The sequence below is a fragment of the Xiphophorus couchianus genome, chromosome 18 (assembly GCF_001444195.1).
Source record: "Xiphophorus couchianus chromosome 18, X_couchianus-1.0, whole genome shotgun sequence".
NCBI classification, from domain to species: domain Eukaryota; kingdom Metazoa; phylum Chordata; class Actinopteri; order Cyprinodontiformes; family Poeciliidae; genus Xiphophorus; species Xiphophorus couchianus.
The window spans coordinates 19,586,744-19,613,810 of record NC_040245.1 but is presented as its reverse complement, the minus strand read 5'-3'; the positions used below and the strand labels follow the sequence as shown (position 1 = coordinate 19,613,810).

Genomic DNA, 27,067 nt, shown 5'->3' with positions numbered 1-27,067 from the left:
ATCTAATTTACACATTGGGTAATTGCACAATGTTGAAACAATAAGGGTGACCAGTGAAAAATATATTGCAACAGCATAAGGCATTTTATCCCAAGTTATTTCTCAATGGCTGAGAGACCTACCACGACGTGGTGGAAGAGCAGCTCCCAACACTGAATCAGCTTCTGGTTGCACACCATGTCAAGGAAGTCATAGATGAAGTAACCTGTTGGGACAGAGAAAGTTCGGTCAAGGTAAACGCCATCAAAGCAATTCAGAAGAAAACCAAAAACACAACAAGTTGTTTTGACACAGGCAGCTTTGAGCTAATCGAGTGCATTGGGAGGCTGTTAGGGGGGCTGCTTTCATGACGGCAGCGATGGCAACCAGGAGACTTCCTAGAGAGAGGCTATTCATATCCACCACCCGCTTCTCGCCACCAACTGTATCCATGGAGACAGCTTTTACGAATACCGGGGTAAAAAAAAATGAGGAATTGGTGTTAAGAGGGGCAGGGAGGAATGAAGGGACTGAAGGCTTCGGTGACAGGGGAAATTTGACAATTTTAGCGTGACGTGGCCAAAAAGATTACGAGAAAAACCCAAGAAAAGACAACACAGCCACCTGATGCCACAGAGGTCGCATGTTTCTGCTACCTTTGGACAGCAGTTAAAACGGTGTCCAATGTAAGCCATAGAATTAAAAATGCATGTTTTTAAAACGACCTTTGGCTTAAATTCCTGCCAATGAGATGCAAGATAAATATATAAGTACTGTAGCTTTAATCATGAGTCCTGCTTACCTTTACTATTAAAAACAACACATCTACTTCAAAGTCGTAAAAGGACTTGATTTTCCACAAAAATCCTAATTTCTTTATATTACGAAACATGAAACACTGTTTTTCCAATACGGCCACATGCATAGCAAGATAAAAAAAACAAACTGTGGGAGAACAACTTGAGGTAACCTTGTTTGGAAACCAAGGTTATGTTAACAGTGCAGCCCGAAGTGACCCAATTCCGATTTTTTTTTTTTTTTTTTTGACGTAATGCAACCTGTATCTGATCTTTTCATGACTTTCTGAACAGCACAAGTGAGATTCTTTCTGAATGCAACCCAAATCCGATACGTATCCGATTCAAATGGGACCAAACGTCCAGGTTGCATTCATCCGATCTGGTACTCGACAAATGTCACTATTCTGCGTCCTGATACAAGCTGGAGGAAAAACAACAACCATGACGGACTATAATGAGGATTAAGTTGTTAACGTGCTGCTCCGTATGGAAGCCCATTTCCACCACTCTGTAAAAAGAAAAAAAAAATTATCTCATTATTTTGAGATACTATCTCATTATAATGAGATACTATCTCATTATTTTGAGATACTATCTCATTATAATGAGATACTATCTCATTATTTTGAGATACTATCTCATTATAATGAGATACTATCTCATTATTTTGAAATACTATCTCATTATAATGAGATAATTTCTTTTTTTTTTTTTTTTTACAGAGTGGCGGAAACGGGCTTCCATAGTTTGGAAGTGTGAACGGTCACGGCAAAAAAAAGAAAGAAATTTGACAAAAAATCGGAATTGGGCCACTTCGAGGTGCAGTGTGAACGCAACCCAAGTTAGCAAAAGCTAAAAGAGTTACAGTGCCTTCTGGCTCAGTATCTAGAAAATATGGCTAATGAACAAGCTAACATTAGCTTGTCAAGCTTCCGACATTACTTTTCAAAGATAGGACAGTAAATTTTTTTTTTTACATTTACTTTGTAGCTACAGCTAAATTTAAACAATATTTATTTCTATTTGACTTCGGGAAAACATAGCTTTAAGCCCCTGCACTGATTTTGAATTTCATCATGGAATTTAACCTTTGGAGTTTAATTTGGAATAAAACTTTGTTCCTAAAAATATCCACAGCTAACAATGACTCAAAGTTAGAAATATTACATTATAAAAGAATAATGATTAAATAAAGTCATATTGTTTTTGTTCACAATCATCACACTGAGCCACATGTCATGAGAGTCTTTCACTTTTTTCTTTTTAAAAAAAAAAAAAAAAAGTCATATCTGACCTATATTTAAACAGAGCATGCAGGTGTGGCTACATACAAGTGAGATAGAAAAACAGACATCAAATTTGTCTTCTCAAAGGTGGAAATTTCTTTTTGTGCAATCTGGGATTGAAGCCAAACTACAGCTTACTTTGTATGCAGGGCAACCGTGCATGTAACAGATAAGGTGGAGTAAAATAGATAAATGAAGCAGCTTTTATTTTCCTTTTTATGAAACTTGAGATTTCTATAGTGGTCAACATATTTACTCAAGAACCAGGTGCACATAATCGGGGCTTTTCTTCCTTAAATAGGTTAGTCAAAACCACATGGGTTCAGGCAGATAAATGACTCGTCTGATGACTGCTGGAATGACGGGGAAATCTGATTAGGACATCAGCCTTTCACCAACTGTGCAACCAATGTTTTTCTATTTCTCCAAGTATGAATGAAGTTGCCTTTTCACTGCATCACATGTACTTTAACTTGGACCATTTATAAAGATACATCCATGCGCACCATGTGATTCTGCTGGTATAAAGTTTGCACAGTCTCCAGGTTGTACTGTGTTAGTTTGGCTTGTTTTTCTCTCAACTCACTGCCGTACAAACAAACAAAAAAAGAGAGAGAAAATCAGCCTGCTTGGACAAATCAGGCACCATTTCTTACCGGTTTGATATCAATAGTTTTATGTAATTCGACACCCTACTCAATGCTTATTATTAACTGAAAAGAAAGGTGGCAATGTGTCTCAAATAAATCTAATATACAAAGACATAGTCACTAAGTTATTCTGCTTTGATATAAGGTTCTCATATTTCAAAAGGATTTATGGATAAAAAGCGGGATTAGGATCCCAATAAAAATGAGCACTAAGATAAAAGTTTCAAAGAAAAAAAACACAATTAAATAAAAGACAGATTTGAGTTTTATTATTTATCTACATAAGTAAAAAATTAATAATTTATTACTTTTCTTATTTGTTAAATATTAATGTATTAATCAAAGGTAATAAATTAATATTATTGATTTATGATATGATTTAATTTATTGGTGTTATTTATAGTTTATCAATAAATTCATAAATTACTAAAAGAGATGATTGTTGGAGAATAAAAATCAAACCATCTATAGATACTTTGCTGTGACACAGAGAGGCAGCTCTGTAACTTTTTGACTGATTTTGAAAAAATAAATGTTTTACTAACATTTTAAGAAGAAATTTGACGCAAAGTTTGTTGCTAATTGTAGTTTTTAAAGAGAAGCTGGAATCAGCCAAACAGAAATCAGTAGGTCGGAGATTCAAGGAATATTGTTGATCGGTAACCGGCCAGAAAATCTCTTGACCTCTGCCCTTCCACTTCTTATACATATTGAAAAATCAACAATGGTCTGGACATTTTGTCCTAAGTATTGGACAGAGTCCCCACTCTCCAGAAGGAGAAGTCTTTATTTTTGTGACTGAGAAGTTTTCCGCTTGATGAAAACATTTAAGCAAATATGTAAGAAGAAAAAAATAGAGTTTTCAGGATCGTGCCACTTTTCTGATAGGAAGAGTCAAGAGAAGCACTTGTGTAGCAGCTGGTGGGTGGCAGCTCTATTCTGTTACTGTCTCTGATGCAGACAGCCTGCATTGTTGGACTGACTTTTTGTCTCCCGACGCAATCACTGGCACGGTGACATCACGAGTGTAAGTGTTTACGCCTGTTGCCTGGTACAGATCATAATGACCGTTACTGAGCTTCACATACCAACACAACATTACAGCTCCTTGTTGCTCCCGCTTCCAGCAAGCAGGGCTGGGCGTCCTAAAGGAACGTCAAGCATCCGGAGAATCTTCAAGAGCCCTTTATGTACAAAATGAATCCTCCAAACAATTGTTTATTTAACAGAGAAAAAGAATATTTGCTCTTAGATGGTTATAAGTAATAATGAGAGAAAGAAGAAAAAAAAACAGGGCAAGTTGATATTTTAGGAAATAGTTGGACATGCGCTCCTAGGTTTGAGGAATTTTAATAAACTTAGGCAAAATTTAATTGCACAAACGTTCAAGAACAGGTTGTAATATTCACTATTGAAAACAACCAGGGAAGTTTAGAAAAAAATTGTCTGGAAGGAGAGTTATCAAAAAGAAAACCTGCATGATTACCATCGAGACGCAGAGAGTTTTCTTTTGAAGACCGCTCACTACATGTCCTAGACGGACTGCAAAGGTATCTACGCTTAGAGAGGTTATTCCTCGTTACAGATGCATAGTTTATTTAGAAGTTGCTTTATATGCTTTCATGATGCATCAAAACAATGATTGTCTTACAGTGTGCAGCACCGTGCAAACACATTTTCCCCTTGAAACACAAACCTTAATGTCTGTTAAATGGGATTTCATGTAGTAAGTAGACCAACACAAAGTAGGAAAATAGAAGTGCTTTTTGCTACATCCCCACAGCATGGTGGTGCCACCATTATGCTTTGCTGTGGAAATGGTTTGTTTAAAGTGATATACAGTGTTTGGTTTAATTTTGAAGCTATGGCAAAAAGTTGTTTTTTCCTCATCTGACAAAAAACATCCTTTCTGTGAACCCTTAATACATTAACTGCACCACTGCTGCTAAGAATCTAATATTCTCCTTCAATAGAAGATACACTTGGCCTTTCTGTGTTTCACCCATCTCTCTCTCCTGGTAGACAAAACTTTAGCTATTACTAACTGCATGAACTCTTTTCATCCTACAACACTTGAAAACTGGCTTGTAAAGGAGCTACTACTGACATGAACTCTTTACTTTTTGTTTAATTACATAGAAAATACTTCTAGATCAGCACATCTGTGTTTCTTATTGGGTGTGTGTGAGGGTTTTTTTTTTGTAAACTGGGGGTTTCCTCTCCACTGTCGACACAAACATGATAAGTATGGGGGATTGCTGCAAAGTCAACCACAATATGAAAGCCAGTGTTGAGTCCACTTGTCAACACAAGCGTCTCCAGAAGGAGTGAATGTTGTAAAGTCTGTCATTTGAACCAATGGTTTCCTTACATTTGCCATTTTTAAATAAACTGAACTTGCAATCAAAGAATACATGTAATCTTCTTGCAATCCATCTTTGTGATTGGATTGAATTGATTTCTTTTTGTAACGTGCCTTGAGATTATGTTTGTTATGAAATGGTACTAAATAAATACACTGAATTATTTTAACTTAAAAAAAAAAAACAAGGTTGGAAAACCACGTATGATTGCCCTTCCACTTCACATTTGTGTTCTACTTAAATGTGAAGTAGAACACATTTCTACTTTTGTAGAAATATGTTCCACTTTTGTAGATTTGTACCTCTTTTTTTAGAGGTAGAAATAGACAGTACCTATAAGGTACTGTCTATTTGGATGGACAGTTATTAGGGCTGTGCAGTGCCAACACATTCAACGGGCCCTACAACCAAACCACATTTGACTGAAACCATCAGCTGGTTGCTGTGCTCATACTCTGCAGAGAGCGTTGAATGCGTTTACCTTAGCGTATAATACAAAAATAACAGCCTTGTTTTGGCGCCATGAACTGATGCAGTCAGTACTGACTGAATAAATTCAACGCATCTGATGCAAATGTTATATTTATGGCTGAGCAGTAACCAGCATGTTGGTTATTTTTACTTTTGGTGTCTTTAGTCAAAGACTGGTGACAATAGAAGCGCTAACAGCTCTAATAGACTATCACTGATTTAAGATATTTTTCCTCAGATCCAGACACGACGCTGAAACCGAGCCCGGTCTGGTTCTAGTTGGAAACAAGTGGGATTTGTCAAATGTAGTTATAGTGTTGATTACTGCTAATAACATGTTGATAAAAGCATTTGTTTGATGTATAGAAACACTGAAGGAATACAATCACGAGTAGAGACTCTCATACTATTTGTGAATCTGATTAAACGTGAAACTCTCTAACGTGCAAATAGACAAGTTTACTAATGCTGGACACTCAACTCAGCACATCTCCAGAAAATTTGACTTTCCGAGATAAAATGGCAGTTTTTTTTTAATGTTTGCCTTTTCTGATTTGGATCACAGAAACAACAGTTTCCAATTACAAATCAAACATGACATTATACACAAACCAGTTGCTGGTTAAAGGACTAGAAGCAGACAGTGCATGCACAAAACTTTCATTGGTGTGAGTAAATGTGGGTGCTGCATGGATGGACTGTTGCTTAGGTAAGTCAAAGGATGCAACTTTGGATCAAAGTCAAAGCCAGGAAGCATCATGCAAACTCTACAGGTAGCATAATTTGTTGTCATTCTTGGCACCACAGGTACTTCATCCAAGAGCACCAAAGTAATTGAGTTTTCTTGGCTGTGTGGACTAAGGCTCCCCTTCCTGGCTAACTGAAAGAGGGCTACTGCGTCTTATCCTCATTTGTAAGAAAGACGAGCTTCGTTGAGTGGAAATATTCATTGTTGTCTATTTTAAACAGCGATACTTTTATCAGCATTTTTACAAACAGCATCTTGAGTCACAACTCAGCTATAATACTTTGTATGTCTTTATAAAAGTTTGTCTTTCAAGACTTCAACTCCTCACCCACTTCTTTTAATCAAACTTTCTTCAGAAGCAATACTTTTCAGAAGAATTGCTTCTGAAGATGGTTAGCTCTTCAATGAGTCACTTATCTCGGGCATCAAAAAGACACTTCTGTTGGATTACAATCCATCTCTTCATCGACCTCTCAAAAAGACAAATGTGTAACAGCTGTGCCGTCTGGCATCTGCCCCGAGGAGTTCAGGTGTAGCAGCATGGCAGAGGCAGATATTGTCACATTTACACAAGTAACTCTTTTTTTAAAAAAAGTTTTAGGGGTAGTTTTACTATACCTTACTTTTGAGTTTTACTTGAGTGATATTTCTGACTTCTCTAACCATGTAAAGTAACTTTTAATTACATTTGTTCTTGAATGAAGCCCAAGCTTGTTTTACCTAAAAATGCACCAGACACACACCTATACTTTATGTTAAAGTGAGACATCTTCATCATTTAAAGCTATTTTCCATCTCCTGCGCCTAATGTGCCATTTGGATATCAAGTGAATATACGTAAACTATTTATTTTATTACCAGAGGTACCTCAACACATGTTCACTAGTTTAATTACATCTAAGTTGAAAAAACTGATTTGGAAACCATTTATTCTGCCTGAATTTGTTATTATTATTTTATGTGTTTGTACTTTTTTACTAGTCCTACTTGAGTTTTACTTTTACTTGAGTGAAGATATGTTCAAATAGTGCAACGTTTGAGTGCGCTGCCCACCTTACTTTAGAATGGGAGACGGGTAAACATGCCCTCCCGCCATAACTGTATTTAATCACATTTAAGATGCTACTCACCGATAGAAAGGGACACCAAAGAATGTGAAAACACAGAGTAAGTTTCTATCAGATCCTCAGCCATCTGTGGATGTCGGAAAAAGCTGAAACGACAAAAAAGGTCCCAATAAGCGCAATTTAAAGCTGAAACCGAGAGAACTTTGGGAAACCAAATATTTCTGTGCCATGCATGTATAAAATTCCTTCTGCACCACGTCAGTCTCTACAAGTGGAACAACGGGAATAGCTGGAGCCGCAAATCTGATTTTGTGACTACATGCATGGCAGAGATGCGAAACTATTGCGAGATTTAAACGCTACTTGAAAAACTCACCAAAGCACAGCCCAGATCGCCGTGATGAAGCTGTGCACGAACGACGTGGAGATATTTCTCCATTTCCACACATTCCTGCTGGCTGACTCCGGGATGTGAAGCCTGCCGATCCCCGCGTTCGCCAGCTTGAACAGGGCCGCCGAGCTCCCGGTGGTTAAAATCACAGAGCTGAGCTCCATGGCTGAGATGCTGGTAGATGTTGCGTGGGTGATGATTCAACAGGCCACGACAGTCCACGGTAGGTGAGAGCGGCGTGAAGGCGGCGGGAGCCAACCACAGATCCACGGCCAAGCAGACGGACGACACAGAGAGATATTTTGGAGACCCGGAGCCGAGGAGATCACGTTCACATGCCGCTTGTTGCCCACCATTCACTGGTCTCTGGGAATATTAGGCGGGAGGTCGCAGAAATCCCACGGTTGTCGTGAAAAGAGAAAACGTGGAGGAGTGGGTGATGGCACCATCAGCTGGTGTTCCTCTGAAGAAGCGCTCCCTGCTCGCAGGTAGAACCGGTGAATGTAGGTGTGAAGCCGTGTTGACAGTTGTGAAACCGCCCTTTTGTAACAACTCTCCCCCCTTCAGCTTGTGTAACTTTTTGACATCAACAGAAACCAAGCAGCGGCCACGCCCCGCCCTACTATGAAGGGGCGTGGCTACGGGCGCGTTTCACATGTTGTGATGCGTTCACTTACAGTGGGAAATATCAAATATCAATTACACAAGCTCAACCAGGTTGAAAAAAATAAAAAGAAAATTTTTAGTTTCACCAAACCCCGTAGTTGACAAGTACACTGTAGTTTTTCAAGTCGGCAAAATTATTGTTCAAAATAAGAAAAATAATGTGATACCTCTTCTTCCAGCCTTAAATGGTTGTTCTTTTCCTTGTTTTCTTTGGTCACCAAGCCGTGTTGTGCAGTGTCAGAGAATGTGATAGGCTGATGTTGATCTATGGAAAAGATTTGTGTTTGGTACAAAATTAAAATACCATTTCAATAGGCGGAGCATGGAGTTCAAGTTAAAAACAAATGCCTCTCTTCTTGTCAAAGTAGATTACTGAGATGTTATTTAAAGCACAGTTCATGATTTAGGATTTTTTTTCTTACTTTTTGTGAATAAGTTTATTTGTGTATTGATTTCTAAAAGCATACTTTGGTTGGATAGCTTTGTTTCTTCTTCTTCTTCTTGTTTTTTTTTTTTGAATGAATTAAAAGCACAATTTATATGTATTTGAAAACTGCATACACTCTATCACAATAAATATGGATGTAGATCTTTGGGATTGATTGCAAAATGACCTACTGAATTGTGCCTTTCAGGTATTTGTGATTTTTTTATGATTATTTTAAATATGTGTCATGCTTTCTGCTTTGGTTACATGACAACATTTGTCCTTGAACTGTGAGAAAATGTGTCCACATTGCCTCTTATCTGACATAATCTTTATCAGCTAAAATGGTTTAATACATAACATGTAACCTACATGAGAGGTTACCTAATATCTTTCTACTTCTAATACTGTTCATTAAAATATTTAAATAGCAAAGTGATTAGAAGTTGATGAAATTTATTTTGGTCTGTTACATTTTTCCAATACACAACATTTGCTGTTTATATTTGTGGATTATGGTTACAATACCCATTTAGTAACCATTTGGATACATTTTGCATTTCAAAGCATAGCTCTTTAGTGAAGTCTTTAGAATATTTTATAATCGGCACCTTTGGCCAGTGAATCGTGTAACATAACTGATGTTTTTAAGCAAACCAATAATATGTTTTTCATTAATTCACAGACACAATATATATTTATTTATGCGCTGTCTGTGATTTCAAATGATCAAAATCATCAGGTCTGAGGCTATTTAGAAACCATCAACATAACCAAACAAAATCAAATTAATGGGGAAGCAAATGAAAGGGTGCAATGATGAAGTTGTTACAATAAATATAAAAAAGTAACATACCAAAATCAGACATGATCCATCAATAACTAAACATTTAAAAATAATTTTATGAAACTCTAAAAGGATAATGATGTCCAAAAACAGAAATAGAGTAATACTACTACTACTACTACTACTACTAATAATAATAATAATAATAATAATAGGATCAGTGTTTGATTATTTTTGAATAAAAAGTTGGTTTATCATATCACAAAGAACCAGAATAGGTTAGGAAAGACTTTCTACTAGAAGGTGTAATTTTCATGCAGCTCTTAAACGCAACCAACCTCGTGTATTTCAGGCTCAGTGGAATCATGTGAAAATTAGGCATTTATGTGTGACTCTAAACCACACAGTGCTGTGTTTTATGACAACAGTTCATTATACACCTGGACTGATTGACTGAAGGCTGAAACTCGGAGATGTTCCACTGCGTCTTCCTTCGGCGCCCTTTTCATTCAATAAAGCGCCTTCCAGCGGAAATGAATGATAGATGAGGTTTTTGGAGATATTGCGACACCTTTTGGCCAAGAAAAGCGAAGCATTGCAACAGGTTATTATTATTATAACTTGATTTTATATATATATTTATGTTAGATTTTTGTATGTCATCTTTTGAAGTAGCCATAATTTCCTTGCGTCCGTGTCTTGCATTCTGCTTGTATTGTATTGTTTATTATTATTATTATTATTATTATTATTATTATTATTATTATTATTATTAAGTAATTATCTCTCATCCATAGTTGTGACTGATTTAAAATATGTAGGTGTTTCATATTGTCTTAATATTGTCAGAAAACAGTGTCAGCGCATGCGTGTTAGACAATACAATAAAGCGTCATTCCCTCCTGTGTCTGTCTGCTCCATATCAAAGCCGTCGTACGATCATAGGAAAAGAGCGTTTAGATCGGTGAGGGAGGTGTTACTGTAAGAGATTGACATGCAATTTTAAATGATTATTGATAACGCAACATAAATATAATTTACTGGAAAAGAAACGTTTGTGTAGTACGTTTTTAAAATAGACCCCTCCTGATCTTAAACCAAAAACAAAGGAATGAAGTCCTCTTTGATTGGGTGAAAGTTAGTTTCAATATGAAATATTTCATAAACAATTTCATGTTTGAGTACTCCAAGTATTCATCTCCAACCAGTCAGACTTTAACTGAAATATGCGTGTTATTAATTCTAACGTTGTTGGCATCGCAACGACTCGGCCGTTGCCAGGGAAACATCTCCCAGAGACGCTGTTCAAACCTCGTCTCCTAAGACGCCATTTTCGCCGACGCTTGAATGGTGCGCAGTCCGTGCTGTTGCGGGAGGAACTCTTGGGTCGTTTCTGCTGAGCGTCATGCGGGCTGGTTTCTCAAAAAAGGTCACATAGGCGGGCAGGAAACCACTTTGTAGGAGCGGCTGCTTCAATTCTGACCGCTGTCTGGTGAAACAACTCAGGTGAGCATAGTCCTAACGCAGGTAAATGTCTGCGACAGCTGTAGCACTGTGCTTGTTTTAATTTGTGGACGGAATATCACAAGCAAGTTCTCATTTTGGTAATTGCTTGGAAACGGCGCGATAACTTTGGTAATAATTTTGAGCCAAATTGTCTGTCAAGCCTAGTGAAGAATATTAGTTGCAGCTTTTACACTCAGATTTCAGGTATTAACATTGACTTACTGTTAGTATTATAGGTTTTATCAACTGCTCAATATTTTCTTTTTATTTGTTACTTATCATTAAAATGCGTCCAACTGGCTTCAAGAAGTCGTTTTTGGTCATTCTCAATTTACTACATGTCGTCACCATGTTAAAATAAGTTTGAGACGCTACAAGGCGAATGAAATGGGTTGAAGCGCGTAAATGTACAGCAGATATAATAACAGGGAAAACGTGGAATAAATCTATCATGAGCAGTAACATATTTTATTTGTTGTTCATTTGAAGAACATAAAGAAGACACTGCTGTACAGTTGTAAGCATGAACTAATTGAAACAAACGCTTTTTATGTTTGCTGCATGTTCCCTACAAGTGTGTATAAAGGTCCTCCATAAATCATCTGTATCACTGCTGTGGCAATAGGAGAGTTTGCTTAATAATTTGCATGACTGAGGGTGTTTCAGGCTGCACAGTGGCGCAGTTGGTAGCACTGTTGCCTTGCAGCAAGAAGGTCCTGGGTTCGATTCCCGGCCGGGGTCTTTCTGCATGGAGTTTGCATGTTCTCCCTGTGCATGCGTGGGTTCTCTCCGGGTACTCCGGCTTCCTCCCACAGTCCAAAAACATGACTGTTAGGTTAATTGGTCTCTCTAAATTCTCCCTAGGGGTGTGTGTTGTGTGTGAATGGTTGTTTGTCCTGTATGTCTTTGTGTTGCCCTGCGACAGACTGGCGACCTGTCCGGGGTGTACCCCGCCTCTCGCCCGGAACGTAGCTGGAGATGGGCACCAGCACCCCTCCCGACCCCATTAGGGACAAAGGGAGAACAGAAAATGGATGGATGGATGGAGCGTGTTTCATCCAGGCTATGTGTGTATAAGTGCCACCTTAGCCTTAATAATTATGTGCAACTGCTGTAACAATGGCCGTGTTTGCATTTCGACATGTAGGAGTGGATATGAACCAAGGAGTGGGGCAAAGTGAAAGGCAGGAGGACCTGACCATACTGGTTTGTCAGGAGTCTGATCTGCATGATGGACAGTAAGTAACAACTTACCATTCACTAAAGGATAAAGATCAGATTTTAGACCAGATTATGTAGTTCAACGATGACAAAAGAAAAATGTCTCAACTGTCCTTTTCTTTTGCATATTTTGTGTTTTTGCAGGATGAAGGCGGTAACTGTGGAGGACCAGAAGGTGCTGTTGGTCCGTACCAAGGGTCAGTACAGCGCAGTTGGAGGCAGGTGTACCCACTACAATGCCCCACTCATTATGGGTAAATCAGTTCATTTCTAGACTATCGTTAGTATTTTCAATCTGCACAAAATGTGACCAGATTGTGATTATTAACCTTCCAGGAACGCTGGTTGGAGACAGAGTGAGGTGTCCTATTCATGGAGCCTGCTTCAACGTGAAAACGGGAGACATCGAGGACTATCCAGGCCTGGACTGTCTGCCAACATACAAGGTAGAACCATGTTAAAACAACAATTAATTGCAAAATGAATCCCCTAGTAAGTAAGAGCCAGTTTTAAAAAAAATGTTTTTTTTACTGTGGCTTGCTGAGTCCCAAAAGCCTCAATAATGACTTTGTTATAATTTTCAGAAAGATGGATTTCAGTTAATCCAGCCATTTGTTCTTGAATTTTTTTAGATCAGAACATGTTTTTTGTGTTTTTTTTAAAGATCATTTAGCCTACTTTGTATAGTCAGACAGGCTCTATTTAAGCGTTTTGTTTAATGTATAAACAGCAATCAGGCCAGAGCATGTATAGTAAAATTGAATAAGAAAAAAAAAGAAAATCCGTGTCCGTCTACACAGAACTGTACCGATAGTTAATGCTGCTTCCCATCTCTCTAAAAACAGTTCCTCTATTTGCAGGTATTGTGGTAAACATGGTATTTTAAAACATGAATTGGCTCTTTCATTCAAATTATTTGTTTATGTTAATTTGACAGGTGAAGGTCCAAGACGGCAATGTTTATGTTTCTGTTGACAAAAAGGTAAGCCACATAAGTGACAGGAATCTCAAATGTACAATGTCATTTTATTTAGTGTTAAATCATTTATAATTTGTTGCTCTCAGTCTTTGAAGTTGACCAAGAGGATGAAAGAGATGTGCACTGTTAACCCCGACGTCAAACACATCATTCTGCTTGTGGGAGGAGGTAAGTCTGGTCAACTGTTCTTAAATTAGCAACCAATATGCAGACAATTTTAAAAGTTTGGAACATGTCACATCTCGAGCACAAATTTGATATATTTCAGGCCCTGCCTCGCTGGTATGTGCCGAGACGCTTCGTCAGAACTGCTACCAGGGTCGCATCATCATTGTTACCAAAGATAACCTCCCTCCGTTTGACAAACCCAAGCTAAGCAAAGTGAGAAACTTCATCCAAAAGCTCCCTTGAACTTAATGTCACTGTCACTTTAAGAAAAAATGCATTTTCTCTTTGTTTTCGTTGTCTCAAGGCTATGAACGTGGAGAGCAGCAGCATCCTCCTGCGGCAGCATGACTTCTATCAACAACACGGGATAGAAATGTGGATGGGGAAAGAGGTGAGAGCCAGAACCAACCAGCTACAAATGCATGTGACTTGCTGTCATGTTGGATTGAGCTGTTTTTACCTGTGTTGCAGGTGGTCTCTGTCAACTCGGCTGATAAAGTAGTGCAGATGAGCGACGGCACCTCGCAGCGTTATGATCAGCTCCTCATCTCAACAGGCTGCAGGTGAGTCTCGCATCCTGAAAGCAAATTCTTGGTGCTCTCCAAAAAACAAAAAAAAAATCGGAAAATGAACATGAATTAGAATATTTTTAATGTCTGCAGAGCGTGCCCTCTCCAGTGTCCTGGATCAGATTTGAAGGGGGTACATCTGCTGCAGAGTTATGCAGACGCCAAAGAGATTCACGCATCATCTCTCGGCAAGAGAGCTGTTGTAATCGGAGCGTCCTTTATAGGTGGTTATTGAGACTTTAACCACTAGTTTAATCAGTTATGATGATAACTTTTCTCTTATGTGAGCAGGTGTCCTACACAGCAAATATGCAGGCAACTGGATTGTTTTTCGTTTGTAAAACAGGCATGGAGGCAGCTTCCTACCTGTCGGACAAAGCTGCCAGCGTGGCTCTGGTGGGTCCCACCAAATATCCTTTTGAGAATTCTCTGGGGCCGGAGATTGGCAAGATGACCATGGAGGTGAAGAGGAGCTGAAAACTCATTTTATCTGCTAAATGCTTTCTTTCTTTTTATTTTTTTTTTTACATTTTTATTCATCTCATCAGCTTTACTTTTGTTGTTGTTCTCTTACTGTAAGATGTTGGAGGAAAAAAAAGTGAAGTTTGTCATGAACAACAAAGTGACAGAGATCAGAGGAGAGAATGGAAAGGTAATTCAGTTTTTATTGTTTGCCCAGCTCTAAACACTCCTGTAGAGTTTTTTTTTTTTTACACTTATTGGTTCCCATGACAAAGATTTGTAAAAACCTTTGAAATAAATTCTTTTAATTTGGGGGCATTCATTCAGGACTTTTCAACAGTGGTAAGAAAGGTAGAACATAATTACCAACTTTGAACTATGACAAACAGAATTTAATCAACACTAGTGCAGAATAAGTTAGACTAAAGTCCAGTTCCAGCTGCCTGTTGCCATTCAACCAACCCAAATGCAACATCAGTCTTTCTAATTTCAGACCAGGAGTTTGTTCCCTGACGTTCCCATTAATTACCCTTTTTATGATGCATTCAGGTAAAACTGGCAACTAAGGCTCCACTGACCAGTTTGTGAAATTCTGATAAAATTGAACTATCATAGTATTTTAACTCTGATCTCTACTGAAAAACAGACACGGACACATATCTTTTTTTCTATTTCTATGATTGTTATGTTGCATAAACGTACAGAAGTGTGAATTTAAAGCCAAGATATGTACAGAGCCATCATTACCTTTTCACCCCATGTTGTTCACTTCTTCAGTAAAGATTGTAATGACTCAGTAGAAACAGAAAGTCCCCTACTAAATTCTTGCATAACCTCTGAAATGTATTTTATGTTTTATTGTCCATTGCCTTTTTTTAGGTGAAGGAGGTGGTGCTGGCTGATGGTACTGTCTTGGAAGCTGATGTGGTAGTTGCAGGAATTGGTAACTATTTTTATTTTATTGCATAACCTTGTCATAATAAATATATTTATTTAAAAAGGGAAGAGCAATGAGTTTAATTATTAACCTCTTTCATTTTATGTTCCAGGTGCAATTCCCAATTCAGACTTCCTAACAGGAAGTAACGTGGCAGTGGATTCAAGAAAAGCAGTTATTGTTGACAAGGTAACATTCAAATACAGGAGAGCATCAGGCAAACTGAGATCTTTGTGATGGAAAAATAGATTTTTTTTTTAAAATCAAGAATTAAAAATATATATATATATACGCTGAAAAACAGAAACTTTCCTAAATCTAGTCCCAAAAAAAGAGATCGTCACAGCCTACTTATAGAAGAACCCTTGCGTGATTCAGTTTCACGGAAACATTATTTTCTAGCTGGAACCTAAAGTTGTTGAGCTAGATTTGTCTTTGTAATGCAATGGTTAAGGCAAACAGACAAACTAACCTAGGCATCACTTACATGAACAAAAACATCATAAAAGTGGGGAAAAGTAGAAAAATATGTTTTGCCAGAGAGTTAAATGTTGATTATCTATGGAACAGGTCAAATTATGGTGCAGAAGACTAGCTCTAAGTTTACAGCACCCAGTAATAATTTTACTTTACATGAAAGCAGTTCAGTTTTTATTTTTGATCTTCAGAGGTTGACTGTGTTGAAGGCGACACATTGGACTCATTATCTGCTCCATCTATTATCTTAGTTCATGAGGACCAATGTAGCAGATGTCTTCAGTGCTGGAGACGTCGCCTCCTTCCCTCTGACCATTCGTGGGGACCAGCGGGTCAATATCGGTCACTGGCAGATGTCCCACGCTCACGGTTAAACGCTTTAATATATATAAAATATTTTCCTTTCCTTCATCTTTTTAAGCTGTTTTTATTGCACATGTTTTTACTCTGTCACGAACTCTTAGTTTTGTTTCTACCACCAGGAAGAGTTGCAGCTCTGAACATGCTGAATAAACCAACAACAATTGAGTCAGTTCCTTTTTTCTGGTCTGCATTGGCTGGAAAGAGCATCAGATACGCAGGTAGAGTATTTAATACGAAGTCTCAAAACCCTTTTTTAGTTCACAATAAGCTGAATTTAATCTCCATTTCACTTTTACTTGTTTTTTTCAGGTTATGGTGAGGGCTACACAGAAATCATAATTAAAGGCAAACTGGAAGAACGGAAATTTGTGGCCTTATACATAAAGTGAGCAGTTGTTGAGTGACTCTTTGTGCAGTTGGGGATAAATCTGCTCTGGTCCTGTTGACGTTTCTCCTGTTTGTGTGTCTGACAGGGACGAGGTGGTGGTTGCTGCTGCCAGCATGGCGTTCGAGCCCGCCGTGTCTCGTGTTGCAGACCTGCTGGATCAAGGCAGAGCCATAACAAAGACTCAGGCTCAGTGAGTCACAGTTTGCATCTATACAAACTAGAATGCACGCTACGCAGTAAATATGGAGCTCTCCTCAAAATAGGTTGAAAGCTTTGAAATGAAATATTTTATTGCAGAGGTAGAATTTTACATGAGAAAAATTAGGAACAACTCCAACTTTTTTTAACATAGCTATTCAGATAATATTCAGATGAAATAGTTTTTGACTAAATCAGTAATGGCACATTTAGCTGGGACTCTTCTAGTCATGTGTGACGTATTGACAACTAATGCATCAATACAGATATTTTTGACTAGATAAGTTGTTTGGACACCACCCGCCTAAGCTGTAGTAGTTTCAGAAAACAAAGGAAATATTTAACTTTAAAAGAGAAGAAGACGGGTTAAATTTATTTGGGATATTGTTAAATCTTAATGGTAACAACAGACTATTTTTGACATGTTTAAATAACTTAAAATCTGTATAAAAATGATATTGATATTCAGGTTATTGACATTAATGTTCTGTGTAATAACTACCTTGCTGATGTTTGCAGATCTGAAGACCTGAGCTGGCTGGGGATGTAACTGGTTGTCATCAGGAGCAATCGATGATGTTGTCTCCATCTCTTTTTTTTCTGTCTTTCTCTACATTGCCTACATTGATCTGACCATTTACAGCCACAGTCGTGGCGGTAAACTAATCAAATTGTTGTTCTTTTCTTATTATGTCGTGCTGTTACCATAGCAGCAGCAAAATCTTTAATGTGTGTGTTGATCGTGCAGACTGAATGATTTAATTTCCCTGTAATCACCATAGAATAGAATAGAATATACTTTATTGATCCCCAAGAGGAAATTGTGTTTTTGTTGAAAGCTACTCCATCTCAGGTAATAAATACAAAGTTTGTAATATATATATATATATATATATATATATATATATATATATATATATCTAAGAGTGATCATTTCAAAATGACTAGATATAAATAAATAAATAACAAGCAATCACATGCAATATATTAATCAATAAATAACCTATAAATGAGCACAGAAAGAATTTGAATCAACTAGCACAGACGTGGGCATTGTAAAGCCTGATGGCAACAGGCAGAAATGACTTCCTGTGGTGCACTTTGACAAAATGAGGGCAATAGGGTAGCAACAGTCTCTGTGTGTTTCACTGTTAATTGTCTGTGTGGTGTTTGACATCTTCACTGTGTGATATGCTTTGTTTGACTAATTAAGTGCAATTAAACTGGTTTCAGTTTATCAGGATGCATCAGAGGCTCATTAAGGTGCTTTTAAGTGTGATTCTAAAAAACACACTGTTATTATTTTTGCTTGATCTGATTATGTTGTTCAGTTAAGTCTTTTGTGCTGGTCATTTTCTACCTTTAAAAATCAAAAATAGATACGTATCTCCATCTATGGTGATTATTTTTGCCATATGTAGCCTAAAATATGTAGCCTAAATTTTCACTGACTGCCCAGCTGGCATTTACATAAGCAGCTCCTTATCAGGATGTTTACTGAAAACAAAATGAAGGTTGTGACATTTTTCTGCTTCTAATAAAAAAGTACCTGATACCAAATCAGTTTTTTCTCCTCTAGTCATTTCTCAGATAGATAGATAGATAGATGGATACCTCACTGGGGTTATCTACAATATTACCATTTGAGGAGAGTCTATTTATGTTATTTTTATTCTGTTTTTGTTTTTCTAGTTTAAGAAAGTAGCTGGAATTCTGCTCACCCTCCCTAACCATTTTGCTCTCGATCGAACAAATGCACCTTTAGCTTTATTTATGTATAATTGATCTAGTTTTAGTTGGAATCATAGAAGTTCTGCTCCTATTATTACAACTAGATTTATCTACTGTAGTTGTAATAATAGGAGCAGAACTCCTAGATCACAGATAGGTGATCTATCTGAATCACAGATCACCTATCTGTGATTCAGATAGATCACCTATCTGTGATTCAGATGGGTTTTCTGGCAAAATGGACGATTGAGCACTGAGTTAAGTTTGTTATTAAAGTATTTTCCTCTACTTGTCATTCCTTTTTTTGTTTAGAACCAAATTCTAGCTCAAATTTTAAAAGTTCCCACTGTTTTTGATAATTACCTTCATTTTGTGTTACACTGAGAGGTGTGGTGAGGAAGGAAAACAAAAAATCAGCAAACTTAACTGTACATCAAAGCCGGTTTATTAGGCCTCCAGCATCATAGCACAGTTCAAAATGGCGCCTTCTCAATTTACCCCCAGCCAATCAAACTAGTATTATTTTAACCCAGTATTATTTTAACTTCAAAGAACCTTTCAACAATACCATCAATCAAATTATTCAGTGTTTGAAATAACTCTTTGTTTTGTCTCATGCTTGAGTAACCATAAGTTTCCCAACAGAAAAAATCGGTGACAGTAACAGAAAACTATCTACATATAACGACCATTAGAGTCTGATTGAGTCAGAATGACCTTCTCATTAAATTTGTGCTTAACCCTTGTATTATGTTGAGAAAAAAAATACATTTGTTATGTTGCAGGTCATTTTGACCTGCATTGTGTAAATCAACACAAAACAGACAGGAAATTAATTAAACCCAATAATAACTTTATCTTAGATTATGCAAACATTTAGAAGACATGAGAAGAATAAACAAACTAATTTCAATACTATATTAAGCAACTTCTGATTTTAATTAACACTTTTTCTTTAACCATTTAACTTGCCTGTTTTTTGGGGGGTTTTCAGTGTTTGACATTTTCAGTATTCCCCGCATGATGGACAGAATGTCACGGTGTGCTTTCTGCAGATGCACTTCTTGCATCTCACACAAGAGGTACTTGTCTTACTGTCATCTCGGGAGGGACAGACTTGACATCTTTTGCGTTTTTTTGCACATTTATCCAAAGGATCCATTGTGGGTTGATCAGATGCCCTGACCTGGACATTTGCAATGACAGCTGCAGCAGCTGGAGATCGAGCTGGCCTGGCCCGGTTCTGGATCTTGGGAGTGACAAGTGCTTTGCCTAGTTCTTCCAGGAACATTCGACGTCGGTACAATTTGCTGGCATTCCAGTGCTGGTTGATCTCAGTCCACAGCACATAGGCATTATAAGCAGACACGTCCACAATGTTGTAGAAAACCACCAACGGCCAACGGGTAGACTTGCGCTGGCAGCTATATGTTGCTGTGACTTTGTCAAGATTGTCAACTCCTTCTTTGGTGGAGTTGTAATCCAGGATCATTTGCGGCTTCATGTCCTCTCTTGTGCTTAGAGATGCATCTTTGTGCATTGTGCTCATCACAAGAACGTTCTTGTTTCTCTTTGGGCAGTAAGAAACAAGTGTAGTATTCTCTGTGAAAGTAAATTTTGAGGAATGCAGAGGTCTTCCTTGCATCTTCAGAATCTCACAGGGGAGTTCCGGTTTAGTTTTTCTGACTGTTCCCAACATAGTCAGCTTCCTCTTCTGAAGTTCAACTCCAAGCCGATAGGATGTAAAGAAGTTGTCACATGTAATGTTATGACCTTGCAGCCCTTCAGTCATCTCCAGTACCACGCGCATTCCCTGATTCTTCTCAGGTGGTCCTCCAAGTGGCTTCCCAGTGTATACCTGCATGTTCCATGCATAACTGGATTTTGCATCGCAGGCTGCCCATATTTTGATGCCATATTTCGCAGGCTTGTTTGGCACATACTGTCGAAAAGGACAGCGTCCTCTGAATGGAATGAGGCGCTCACCAACAGTAACATGTGGGCCAGGATTATACAATAATGGCAGAATTTTGACCCATTTATCCCAGACATCTCTGATCGCTGCAAGTTTATCCTTCTCACGTCGACCAGCTCTGGTGGCACGGTTGTCAAATCGGATCACACGAGAGATCATGTGAAATGTCTCCAAAGACATTGTTGCTCGGAAGATTGGTCTTCCATACTCTTCGCTCCATAAACTTGCAGTTGCTTCACCCTTTGACCTGTATACTCCAGCTAATACCAGGATTCCAATATAAGCATGCAAGTCAGATGGATCCAGTGGCTTCCATTTTTCTTGAAAGACACGCCTCCCCTCCAAGTTGGTCATGTCCAGGATTATCTTCTCTATGGGTGGGGATATGAAGAGCTGAAAGGCTGATTCAATATCATCAACTCTTGTCAAAGCAAATCTTGTAGGACCAGGGGTCATTTTGATGGCATTAGAAGATGACAATCTAGCTTGGGTTTGGTGTGGTGATGTTGACCATTTTATTTGACCATCTTTAGATGTCAATGTCCCCTCTGTGGATGGCGGTTTTTGCATTTCTTGGTTTTCATTTGATGAAGGGACACCTGCAGACCCGTCCTCTGAATCCTCGTCGTCGTGGGAAAACTGACAACCTGGATCATCAATGACGTAGTCCTCTGGCTCTGAAGCATCCTCAGTCTCTGAAATCTCTTCCTCTACATCACTATCCCAGTTCATAAGCTGTGATAAAGCTTCTTCGGCTAAAAATCGTGCGAGGCTCATTTTTGGTCTATTTCTCAAAGAAAGGGCATGGAAATAGTGAACAGGACAGTGGAGAGAAAGTTCCTCTTACACACACACCTGGTGCTGAATAGCTCTTCAGAAGTTATCAAAATAAAGTAAACCAAAAGGACATTTCTAAATTTAAAGGATAACCAGGCGCTTTGATCAACACAAAAATTGAAATCCGGTCAAATTGACCATAAACATAATACAAGAGTTAGAGTTCCAGCTGAATGGCTGTTTCCATGGGACATCCATGAGTCCTCGCCCCATTGCGATTTCCAGAAGTAGTAATCTTCATTACTCGAATGCGATTCCTGAACCAGGCAAAAGTCTGCATCAAAGTTTTGTGTGTGCGTGTGTGTGTGTGTAAATAAAAACTGCCTTTCGTTTAGTAATGTCTCTTAAGCCTCGAGCGTTAACTGAAATACATTTTAAAGTATAGAAATGCTTAATAGGAACAATGGGGGGGGGGGGAGTGAGAACAGTGACTTTAACTTTAACTCCTCTTTAACTTGGATGAAACGTAGCGCAGCGATTCTCCCTTTAAAAGTGGGCGAACAACATATCCTTTAGAATATTTCTTTGTTTCCAGCAAATGCTCTCCCTCCGACGAAATGGGCCATCTTTCCCCCCGTTGCCTTTTTGGGTGATGGGCCGCAGCCGTTTTCTTTTGTCGCGATTCTCCGGGTCCAGGTCTTGCATCAAGTTCCTTCTGCGTCAGGTAGGTCCGTTATGCCCACCGGCTATGGCAGACAACCCACAGCTCTCTGTCTGCTGCTGTAAAATAAATTAAATATCAGCTCAAAGGGAACGGCTCTGCCCACTGGTACCGCGGTGTGTTCTCCCTGGACCTTTCACGGGTGGGAGTGTCAAAAAAAAAAAAAACCCAGCGGAGGAGATTGAGACGAGGCGCTTCGTTCTTTGCGACGACCGCAGGTGTTTTCCAAAAAGCTCTCCTTCCAGGAAAAAACGCAGGGTTTTTGCTCATGGTTCTCGTCCGGTAAGCTCACCAGCTATCCGCCACAGCCCGTCTTGTTTTCTCATTACAGCCAGACTCGATGCTCGACAAAAAAACAAAAAAAAAAAACCACTCCTACTGCTTCCACTTCAGCTCAACCCCACAGGAAACCAGTTTGTAAGAACGGCTGCTTCAACTCTGACCGCTGGCTGGCGAAACTAGCGTGGTCTTAATGCGCTGCAGTCTGTCTGTGGCGCTGTGCTTGTCCTAATTTATGTACGGAACATCATAAGCAAGTCCTCATGTTGGTAATTGCTAGGAAACAGTATTAGTTACACTCAGATGTCAGGTATTAACATTGATTTGCTGTTAGTATTATAGGTTTTATGAACTGCTCAAGATTGTGCGTTTGATTTTCTTTTCGTTGCTGATTGTGGAGAAGTAAAAATGTAATCAAGTATATTCACGCTTTGAGTGAGTTTTGCATATTTCGAATATTGTAATCACACATTTTGAATGTCAAATATAATGCTTCATATTGCTAAATTGTGTATTCTCATTATAGTTTGAAATGTTCCAGCTAAGGATAAGATGAATAACCTTGTTTGCATACCACAGTTAGATAAGGAGTGCAGAACAGGGCGCAGCAGGTCAGAATGTTCTACCAGCAGAAGTTAAAGGTGAAACATCTAAGAAAGCACAACTCCTTAAATGGTTAGCAGCCAAGAGTGGAGTGTTTTATGTAGGAGAGGATTTGACGGGTATAGCTTGTGTCCTTATAGATAGATAGATAGAATCTGCACAAAATCTCAACCTGTAGCTGTACTCCAGTTCTGCATTAAAGATGTGTTACAATAAAAAACAAATATTAACATTAGAGCCAAGGCCGTAGTGAATGAATGAAAAATATTCTCTACATGTTCAGGTTTTAAAAACAACTTGTAACATTTTAAGTATTACTATGCCTTTATTTTTTCTTCATAGCTGTCAGAACTAATTTTCTCTTCACAGTATCGCTCTGATCACTCACTGTTACAAAATCTATTACAATTTATAAATGTTATTTATTTTAGTTTTCCCCATCTATGCAATGTATTAATGTGACGTTTTGTAGCCAGTTAGCAAACTCAAACCCAACTAAATATAATTCCTTCATTCATTCCTTCACAGACATTAGTACTTGTTGGCACAAATAAAATTACATGAATTGTTAAAATAAAATTAAACGCGTGTAGTATTTTCTTCTCAGCAGGTTGCAGCTGCCTGTATGTTTTATCTGGATGTTTTGGAGCACTGCTTCATGGAGGACCCCCATCGGTCAGCCAGCAGGAATGGGTTGAGGTGACAGCACTGAAAAGAATAATTAATAACTGTGGTCACATTATTATGCAGCCCATAGGATAATATTTCTGCTTTTTTTGTCACATTAAGAGCTTAAAATCATAAAACACCTTTTATGAATACAGAATACAATTTTTGAAATACGGCCCGACAACGATGATGGTTTATCTTTGTTACGTCGTGGGCTAAAATTCCACCACAATGCTGTTAAGACATAAAATGGATAGTAAAAATTATGATATACATTTAGACAACAAAGTCTAAAACATGTTTTCTTGATGCACTGTGGACCTAGAATGATAGATTTGACCAAAACAAACTCATACTCTGAGTTACCTGTGGTGTTGGCTCAGAATCAGACTTATGTTCATCCAACATCCTGACTGTAAAATCCGAACAGAATCTGGAAAGCTGGATAATTGCTGTCATCTCTGCGTCTACCTCCACTTCCACATCTTTCTGCACAGAAAAAAACCAAAACAAACAAACCGTGGTTATTAATGCAGAATCTGGTACTTACTTTTGTTTTGTGAGACTAATTAACATCTTGTTAATAAATGTCTGAGTAAATCTTGATAAGACAGCTTTTTGTTTGGCCTCCTCACCTTGAAACAGTGCGAGGAATCAAAGTCCAGCTGATCTGGGAAGTCGGGAATGGTTCCCTTGTAGATCACAGCAGCACCTGACCTCCCTGGTTGCTGCGGCAACTTAAAGAGCCGGTAGGTGCCTGAAGCATACTTGATGTCACCTGAAAAACGAAGAGCTTAGAGGGGTTTCAGTGCTGCCTAAAGTTTCCTGTTACTACCTGCTTTTTCCTTGAGTTGGATGTTGTGGACCTCAATATGGCTTGCTGAGACCAGACGTGGAGTGCTGAAGCCCACACTGTGGGCCAGCGAGATGAGATCTTTCCAGAACAGAGAGCCACCCATTCCCTCACCTGCAACAGCAGATGAATGTGATTCTAACCAGTGGAGTTTTGCATGCGACAATTCACTTTGGTTCCTCTGAAGTGTTGTAACTTTACCCCACAGAACTGGATCCTGCTTCATGTGGTCTGGAACGACACTGCTGGCATACATGTCACTGAAGTACAGCTCCCCTCCGTCCTGTTAAAAAAGGAGGAAGAGTCAGAAATATAAAGCAGAGTCAAGTTGTACACATTAACACAGTAAGTCTTTAAACTAACCTTCAGAACATCGTAGGCTTGTTGTAGCACTGCTCTTTTATCAGGACAGAGACAAATCACACAGTTGGAGCTAAAAAAAAAAGAGGTTATCCTCTGTTATCAATCAGATCACTTTAATTGGCTAAAAGGATCAAAGCTAAACTCTTAACCTACATCAAAATGTCCATCGAATCTCTCTGTATCCCTGCTTCACAGAGCTTTTCCATGTATCCCTGGACAAATGAGACATTGGGCTCCTCGTAGCCGAACTTCTTTTGATGATACTCGACAAACTGGCAGGATGCTGTGATCTACAGAAACTCGGCTGAATCAGCTGCAAAGAAAGTACAGGGAGGAGGTGCGACGGGCTCAGATGAGTGCATCTTACCAGCTGCTCAGTCATATCGATGCCCGTCACGTGTCCACTCGGCCCAACAAGTTTGCTGAATGCAAAACAATCTCGTCCCGATCCACTACCAAGGTCCAGAACTCTGCAGCCCTCAAGCTTCGCTGGAAACGGAAGGCCGCATCCGAAGAATCTGGAAAAGTGCATCAGTGATCGCATTATAGAGTGTCTTATTTATATCCCCTGGTCTTTTCCACATGCTCCCTTCAAAATTATAAATATCATTGTATTTTATTGGGATTTTTTGTGAGAGACCAGTAAAAGGTAATGCATAAAGGCGAAGTAGAAGTACGAGAGTAGCTTTCAAACCTTTCACACAAATGACAAAATCTGAAAAGTCTGTTGTCAATACTTTGTTGAACTGCCTGTTGCTGCAATTACACTTGCAAGTTCTTTGGGATTTCTCGTTTTATATAATAAAGCTCAAGGCTTATCCTGATACAGAATGTTCCCATAAAAATGCATTGTCATCATTACTTGGATTTAAGCAGGAGTACCTTTTGATGACGTCAGGGTGAATCAGACTTAGGGCCTCAGTTAAACTCCTTGGCAGGGTGCTGCAGGCCAAACTGCAGGAAGTAGCACTAGTTTGCAAGTCACAGGAAGACTCCAGGCGACAGCCATAGTACTTCTGAATAGGTACATAATTTTTAATACATCAATTATTTTAAACATCCTATTGGTTGCAATTTTTATGCAAATGAAGCTAAAGTTGAGTTAAAGTTACAGATAAACAGGTTTATTTATTGTTTGATTTAATTTAGCTTCAAATGATCACAACCAAATAAATGACATTAGTAAAATGAATGTAAAAATCGTTCAATTAAATTTAGGATAGCTTTATGTACCATAAAAATTTCTGTATACCCTATATATAATTTGCAGATTCACAAAGTAAAACTTTCAAAGAAAACAAACCCTCTGCTGTAATAAGAATCAAACGGCAACAAGCAGCTATTATGTAACGTCCACAAAACATTTGGAAAACTGTTCAATGAAATGAGGACAAAGCTGCTCGGAGTCTAATCCACAATAAACACTAAGGTACCTTCACATTTTCCCGCACGTTGTCACTTTTCAACATTCTGGTTTAAAAACACAATCGCAAACTTCCAGAAAAAAGCAGCACTGGGCAATAAAACCTCAAAACATTGAGGTCAGAACAGCTCCTTTTCCGCCTTCCCTTTTCAGAATAAAAGCTCCAACACACGTAATTTTCTTATAAAATATTGTAAAAGAAAAAAAAAAACGGGGTTATGAGGATTCCATAGATGTAAGTATAAAAAACCATTTTGATTAAGAGCACTTTAAAGGCTTTTTGTAATATCTACCTAGTTGAAAGAAAAATTTAAAGAGATGTATATTAATGTTTTCCTCATTTCTGGTGGCATATAGAACTTTATTGTCACTGTGTAGCACTGCAAATGTTTTTTGTGCTTCGACTTCCCCAATGTGCCTCAGAAGAATAATAACATGAAAGAAAGAACTAAGAAATCATAAATAGATGAAAAAGAATAAAACGCCGATTTATTAAATATATAATATACCGAATTAAAAAGCGCATGTAAAAGGTCCTGCTGTTCATAAATGCTTTATAGATGAACCAATACGTTTGTTTGGATATAGATTAACTGCATTTTGTAACAAAATTGTAACATATAAAAGTTAACTAAATTGGGCTCATAGAAATGAATGAGTGGACAAAACCAATAATTTAAAAAGAGTTAAATTAAAACGCTTTTTTTTTGTCATAACAAAAGAATAAAGCTTTTGATTGCTGTAATTAGGTTGTACGCCTGTGTAAAAGG

At 38.3% G+C, this 27,067-nt stretch overlaps 3 protein-coding genes across 6 annotated transcripts in view; 1 reads left to right on the top strand and 2 right to left on the bottom strand.

Moving 5' to 3' along the window:
* tlcd2 (TLC domain containing 2) overlaps positions 1–8,427 on the bottom strand; it is a 30,192-nt gene extending 21,765 nt beyond the window's left edge. The window contains exons 1-3 of the mRNA XM_027999290.1: positions 7,741–8,427; positions 7,428–7,510; positions 123–205 (exon numbers count right to left, since the gene is read on the bottom strand). Coding sequence (XP_027855091.1) covers positions 123–205; positions 7,428–7,510; positions 7,741–7,919 — 345 coding nt within the window. The 5' untranslated portion in view covers positions 7,920–8,427. The remainder of the gene's footprint in view (positions 1–122; positions 206–7,427; positions 7,511–7,740) is intronic.
* A 2,524-nt stretch (positions 8,428–10,951) lies between these two features.
* aifm4 (apoptosis inducing factor mitochondria associated 4) lies at positions 10,952–17,719 on the top strand. Of its 3 annotated transcripts, none has more exons than XM_027999270.1 (19): positions 10,952–11,141; positions 12,289–12,379; positions 12,507–12,616; positions 12,699–12,808; positions 13,300–13,344; positions 13,428–13,509; positions 13,610–13,722; positions 13,814–13,900; positions 13,981–14,072; positions 14,172–14,302; positions 14,425–14,540; positions 14,659–14,730; positions 15,420–15,483; positions 15,590–15,666; positions 16,206–16,323; positions 16,437–16,535; positions 16,627–16,702; positions 16,791–16,895; positions 17,423–17,719. In XM_027999270.1, the coding sequence occupies exons 2-19, from the start codon at positions 12,297–12,299 to the stop codon at positions 17,451–17,453; spliced, it is 1,611 nt and encodes a 536-aa protein (XP_027855071.1). In that variant the 5' UTR covers positions 10,952–11,141; positions 12,289–12,296; the 3' UTR covers positions 17,454–17,719. The 3 variants fall into 3 exon arrangements, with proteins under 3 accessions (XP_027855071.1, XP_027855072.1, XP_027855073.1); XM_027999271.1 differs by having other exon boundaries at positions 10,952–11,162; XM_027999272.1 differs by lacking the exon at positions 10,952–11,141 and adding an exon at positions 11,186–11,270.
* A 5,575-nt stretch (positions 17,720–23,294) lies between these two features.
* Positions 23,295–26,455, bottom strand: LOC114133400 (arsenite methyltransferase). Of its 2 annotated transcripts, none has more exons than XM_027999283.1 (10): positions 26,308–26,455; positions 25,757–25,890; positions 25,242–25,392; positions 25,028–25,164; positions 24,875–24,944; positions 24,713–24,794; positions 24,494–24,625; positions 24,294–24,436; positions 24,025–24,147; positions 23,295–23,697 (listed from the first exon to the last, which is right to left on the bottom strand). In XM_027999283.1, the coding sequence occupies exons 1-10, from the start codon at positions 26,341–26,343 to the stop codon at positions 23,620–23,622; spliced, it is 1,086 nt and encodes a 361-aa protein (XP_027855084.1). In that variant the 5' UTR covers positions 26,344–26,455; the 3' UTR covers positions 23,295–23,619. The 2 variants fall into 2 exon arrangements, with proteins under 2 accessions (XP_027855084.1, XP_027855083.1); XM_027999282.1 differs by lacking the exon at positions 23,295–23,697 and adding an exon at positions 23,746–23,892.
* Between the last annotated feature and the right edge of the window lie 612 nt (positions 26,456–27,067).

Coding starts and splice junctions, on each gene's coding strand:
- aifm4 (XM_027999270.1), top strand. CDS start 12,297: ATGAACCAAGGAGTGGGGCAAAGTGAAAGGCAGGAGGACCTGACCATA. Junction 14,073..14,171: donor CTCATCTCAACAGGCTGCAG/GTGAGTCTCGCA, acceptor TAATGTCTGCAG/AGCGTGCCCTCTCCAGTGTC. Junction 16,896..17,422: donor ATAACAAAGACTCAGGCTCA/GTGAGTCACAGT, acceptor TGATGTTTGCAG/ATCTGAAGACCTGAGCTGGC.
- LOC114133400 (XM_027999282.1), bottom strand. CDS start 26,343: ATGTTGAAAAGTGACAACGTGCGGGAAAATGTGAAG. Junction 25,393..25,756: donor CACCCTGACGTCATCAAAAG/GTACTCCTGCTT, acceptor GCACTTTTCCAG/ATTCTTCGGATGCGGCCTTC. Junction 25,165..25,241: donor TCGATATGACTGAGCAGCTG/GTAAGATGCACT, acceptor GAGTTTCTGTAG/ATCACAGCATCCTGCCAGTT.